Source organism: Lagopus leucura, unplaced genomic scaffold (assembly GCF_019238085.1).
Source record: "Lagopus leucura isolate 7727_CA_CO unplaced genomic scaffold, USGS_WTPT01 Super-Scaffold_73, whole genome shotgun sequence".
Taxonomy (NCBI): Eukaryota; Metazoa; Chordata; class Aves; order Galliformes; family Phasianidae; genus Lagopus; species Lagopus leucura.
This window is the reverse complement of record NW_024962252.1, coordinates 65371984-65377680: the sequence shown is the minus strand read 5'-3', so window position 1 is coordinate 65377680 and position 5697 is coordinate 65371984. Positions and strand designations below refer to the sequence as shown.

At 46.3% G+C, this 5697-nt stretch overlaps 1 protein-coding gene across 1 annotated transcript in view; it reads left to right on the top strand.

Moving 5' to 3' along the window:
- Nucleotides 1-5280: 5280 nt before the first annotated feature.
- TARBP1 (TAR (HIV-1) RNA binding protein 1) overlaps nt 5281-5697 on the top strand; it is a 35457-nt gene continuing 35040 nt past the window's right edge. Inside the window, exon 1 of the mRNA XM_042874784.1 lies at nt 5281-5694. Coding sequence (XP_042730718.1) covers nt 5281-5694 — 414 coding nt within the window. The remainder of the gene's footprint in view (nt 5695-5697) is intronic.

Sequence of the window (5697 nt, the reverse complement as noted above, 5' to 3'; positions counted from 1 at the left end):
GTGTAATCTGAAGTGCAATGGAAGATGAGGAAGAATATTTTAAAACTGTTTTCCTTTGCTTTACAGTGATGTAAAAGACTGCCAGAGGTGGAAGGCAGCAGTAGTTTGGGTCTTTCAAGACCAAACTTCCCACTGAGGAAATAATTTTGCTTTCAACCAGTGCCTGACCAATTTCTCCACTGATCTGAAAATCAGAGATAACTTTGGTGTACACAGAAAGCTATCTCCATGCTTCCAGAAGGGATAACAGCTCACCAGTGAAAAGCTATTCACCTAAGCTGCAATTTCTTAAGCTAAGGCATCAGAAAACACTTCATACTCATCATTTGGAAAGCACACTAAGTTCCAAACCTTCATATTTGCAAATAAAGATACCTATGAGTTGTAAGAAAAGTGAAAGCTCCCTTCCTGTGCCCTCTCTTTTTCCTTTCTTTCTGTCCTCTCCAAAATAAAATGGCATTTTGCTTTGTTCTCACTGAAATAAGCAAGAACTGGATTGGACCCTGAGGTTTGGTTGTATCTGGGATTTTTTTAATCTGCCTTCCTGTGGTAAGGCTCTACTCCCAGTAATGTCTCCAGGCATTTAAAAAGACTGAAGGCTTCTGGGGTTGCAGTTAGTAGATATTCATGTAGGAGTCACAAAGTATTTTCCCCACTATTGCAGATCCTCTTATCCAGTTCATTATCATTAGAGTTCGCTATAGACTAAAATCCAGCAAAACACTCAGAATTGTACTTAGAATAATGTAAAGTTTACATGAGCTGCTGGATGCAGATCTGTAGGTAAAGGCCATTATGGAGAAACAACGTGATGCCATATAGATGTTTTCTCAATTGTCACATTTCTTCCAGATCTATACACACTTTTCAGGCTGAAGGCTGAAGAAGGATGGGCTATGCACATTTTAACAGCCCTCTTACTTCTATATGAGCCAACAGTAAAATCCATTTTAACTTTGCCATCTGGCTCTGAGTCCTGGCAAAGGGGAGAGGTTAAAAACAAAATGCTGTAGCCTACAGCTGAAAGGGAAGTCCTACTTTTTTTTTTTTCTTTTTTTTTTTAAAAAAGGGAAAACAAGCAGGGTCAACAAAAGGGAAAGCAGGCTGTGACTGGGAAGCTTTCTAATTCCAGTCTGTACAGTGAATGATCTTCAGTTACATGGAGCAGATAAAAAATGACTGCAGATTTCAGCAGTGCTCTGTTGAGCAGCATAGCAAAATAAAGACAGATGGCAAAGGATTATATCTGATTCTTTCTCACAATTCATCTTTTCCAGACCATTCCACTGCGCTCTCTATAACTAGAGATTTACCAGCTTGACTTCCCCTCTATGGCTCACAGTGACAATCCACATACTACAGATTTGTGAAAATCAGAGCTCAGGGTGTCTTGAAGGCAATGGGGAAGGTGTGATCCAGAATACCGTCTGTTGCTTCTCTGCTTCTCTTAATTTCTTTTGCATCTTCATCTGTTCTAATACCTTTGAAACCTGCAGATCTGCTCTCTCTTTTGATTTTCTTTGCGTTCATCAGTCTTCTCTTTAAGTCTCTTATTTTGTCCAATTAAAAATACAGGAAATGGCAGTTACCGTTGTTTTTATACCTTTCTTTTTCCATTCCTTTCTTTTTATCTGCAGTAGCATGCTTTTCACAAAAAAAAAAAAAAAAAAAAAAAAGTGGAAGGCACAATTCACAATTCAGTGACAACAGCACCATCTTCTGTCTGCAGAGATTAAGCAGCCTTCACTCACGCTTCCCTGAGTCCTCCAAGAGATGGGGCTGGTTGAGACTCCTGGATCTACAGCTGGACGTTGAGCTCTTCATGAGCTTGAGAGTCTGAACAAGTCTGACTTTATGTGGGGAAGTGTGGGTGTATGAAAGGCTACAAAAGTTTCATCTTTCATACCACTTATCCCTGGAGCAACCTTTTCATCTGCCTTTTATTATCCTCCTCACAAAAACTCAGTTGCAAAACTTACGCTGCATTTTTCTTCCCTGTGGCTTGATATATTGCCAGTTTATAATTTTTATTATTTTTGCTTCTTGCAATTAGTGTTATCCTTCTTCTCTACACATATTATTGCACTGACTGTCCTCAGGGGTGCAGGAGGCAATCATTTGCAACCTTAAGAAATTTGCAGTTGAAATGGGTGAGAAGATAAGCACAGTCAGGGGACCATCTTATTAGTTCACATAGATAGCTTAGGGTTTGTGTCAGTGTTAAAACAAAGCCATGTTTGTGGAATGAGAGAGGAAAACAAGGTGGTGTTAGCATGAATAAAAGCATGAAGCATAAAGGTACTTGCTTGAAAGTCCAATGTACGGACAATTAGGACTGGTAGCATTGGGTAGGTCAGTGTGAAAGCCAATGTTTTGGCATTAGATAAAAGGATGGGAAAGTATAAAGTCAAAGATTATTTTGGATATTTGTGAAGTTACAAAGCAAGGGATAACTAGAAGAGGATGCTGCAACAGACTGAGCATAGATTTCCTTTGGTTGGAAACTTCAGTGAGAGTAAATCTTGCTGACTGCAGGGAACTTGGTCAGTGAGGGTCTGAAATGGAACTGGATCAGATAAACTCCATACTCACTCTAAGTGGAAAGTAAGTTCAGAAATGGAGGAGGCAGAGAAGGTAATAGCTGAAGAGACAGGCTGAATCTCATTTTACAAGTAGAATTTTTGCTGATTGAGACAGATAATTTAAGTTCTTTACAGAGAGAGTGGTGAGGTGCTGGAACAGGCTGCCCGAAGAGGTTGTGGTTGCCCTGTCCTGGAGGTGTTCAAGGCCAGACTGGATGGGGTCCTCGGCAGCCTGGTCTATGGTATTAAATGGTCCTAGTATTAAATGGGGAGGTTGGTGGCCCTGCCTGTGGTAGGGGATTGGAGATCCATGATCCTTGAGGTCCCTTCCAACCCAGGCCATTCTGTGATTCTGTGATTAAAAGAGGAAAGATTAAAATATACTTGCATCACAACCCAAAAGAGCTAGAAGAAAGATTTAGAAGCAGTGTAGGGGAGGAAATTAAACAGGATTGAGAGGATAAGAAAATAAAAGTACAGTCAACTTATAGAAATTATCTGATCACCTACTTGGCTGGACATTATTCCTCTTCTGGTTTGAACATTTCAGCCTCTATCCCTCTTAGCCAAGCATTCAAGGGCTAAAGAACAAACTGATCTATATGAGATGGCTTTCTTCTTTGCCTCTCTCATCCCTTTTAACTCTTTCTCCTATTCCCTGGCAGACAGCAGAAGTTTCTAATGTACTACTGCTTTCAGTGCTAGTCAGAAAGAGATAATCCCTACTGTTCCCTTCTTTTTCTTAGCTTCTTACCTATCTTTCTGATTTTTTTTTTTGCCCTTTAGATTTATGCATCACACTCAGATACTCTCCAGTCTAACCACTTGTGAGCTGAATTCCTCATCCACTTGTCTGATCTGACGATCTGCAGTAATGCAGTTCAAATGTAAATGCTGTGTTTCAGCTGATAAGATTTTGCACCCATTGTGATAAAAATAAAGGCAAGGTGGAATTCAGACAATAATGGAGAACAACAAAGCACCTGATGTGTTATTGTTTTGATTAGTACCCATCGTACACACCTTTAAATCTTCATTTAGCTAGGTCCTGCATGTGCCTGGAACTTGTGGGGACTTATTCAAGCCTGTTAAAAGAAGTGCCAACAATACATCTTGACTTCGTGCCTTAGGTAACAAATGGAAGAATTACTAAAGACATCAGAGTGACTGGATAAGCAAACAAAACATGCTATAGCATGGAATAGTTTTCAGCTGCTAGCATTCTGTTCAGTTTTTTCAAACATTCTGTCATTCCTCTTCTGCAAAGTGTTTTTGTGTGAGTGAAACAAGGTACAATGTTTTACTTAACATTTAATTGTATCTCTGAATTGTTTTCTTGATCTTTTTCTGGAGTAGGTATTTTATTAACTAAATACATGCAAAGTGTTAAAGTGTACAGAAACCTTATCAACAAGCAGGATTAAAATTTGTTCCTTTTCCCACATTGGTGGACTTGTGTTCTGCCATGGGCATGTGGACAGGTCTCAGCAACTACAGAATGCCTGTTTTATAAAAGATCATTTGAAGCTGGCAGCCCATGGCTTCAACAGGTATGCTCTGTGCTGGATAAAAAACTGGCTGGAGGACCAAGCCCGGAGAGCAGAGGCAGATGGAGTTAAATCCAGCAGGCGACTGGTCATGACTGGTGCTCCCCAGGGGTCAGTCTTGGGACCTCTCCTGTTTAATATCTTTATGGATGATCTGAACAAGGGGATTAAGTGTACCCTCAGTAAATTTGCAGGTTACACTGAGTTGGGGAGAAGCAGTGATGTGCCTGAGGGTAGGAAGGCCTGACAGGCTGAATTGCTGGACTGAGGTCAGTGAGATGAAGTTCAGCATGACCAAGTTCTGGGTCCTGCACTTTGGCCACATCAAGCTCCATGCATCACTACAGACTTGGGGCAGAGTGGCTGGAAGGCTGCACGGAGGAAAAGGATCCTGGGTCATTAGTTGATAGCTGGCTAATCATGAGCCAGGAGTGCACCCAGGTGGCCAAGAAGGCCCATGGCATCCTGGCTTGTATCAGAAATGGTGCAGCCAGCAGGAGCCAGGAGGTGACCGTCCCCCAACACTCAGCTCTGGTGAGGCCACACCTCAGATACTATGTACAGTTTTGGGCCCCTCACTACGAGAAAGACACTGAGGGCCTGGAGTGCGTCCAGAGAAGGGCAACAAAATTGGTGAGGGCCTGGAACAGAAGTCAATGGGGAGCGGCTGAGAGAACTGGGGTTGTTCAGTCTGGAGAAGAGCAGGCTCAGGGGAGAACTTACTGCCCTCCACAGTTCCCTGGAAGGAGGCTGTGGTGAGGTGGAGTTTGGACTCTTCTGCCAGGTAACTGCAATAGGACGAGAAGTAATGGGCTCAATGGGCACCAGGGGAGGTTTAGGTTGAATATTAGGAATTTTTTCTTCTCAGTAGTGAGGCATTTGCACAGGCTGCCGAGGGAGGTGGCGGAGTCAGTGTCAGCAATGTTCAAGAAAGGTGGAGACGTGGCAATGACGGACGGGGTTAGCGAGCACAGTGGGGACAGGTCGACAGCCGCACTTGGTACCGACTTGACTGGCAAGCCGCCCCGACCCACGGGCATACCACCCCTCCCCTCAGTCCTCAGCTGGGCGCGGCCACTGGGAGCGGCGCACACCGCCTGCTGGGCCCCGCCTGCGCCTGCGCAGAGTGCAGAGACGCTCCCCCGCCCGCGATGGAGGTGGTGCTGGCCGACGCGCTGCTCGCCCGTGGCGGGGATCCCGGCGAGCTGCTGCGGGCCGTGTGCGCGCCGCTCTCCGCCGATCGCGCGGAGGCGCTGCGCCTCCTGCTCCAGCGCCTGGCCGCCGGCGGGCCGCGGGGAGAGGCGGAAGGCGAGGCGGTGCGGCGGGCCGCCTGGGAGGTGGCGCTGGAGCGGTGCCGGCCGCTGCTGCGCCTCGGGGAGGGGGCGGCGGGCGGCGCGGAGCGGCTGCGGCTGGGTCGGGCGGCGCGGGGCGCGCTGCGGTACTGCGTGCAGCTCTGCGGAGCGCCGCTGGCCGCCCGTCTGGCCCGCGACGCGCTGGCCGAGCTGGCGGGCGGCGGGCCGGGCGCGGAGGCGGCGGGGCAAGCGCCGGCGGCCGCGGCGCCGGCGGCC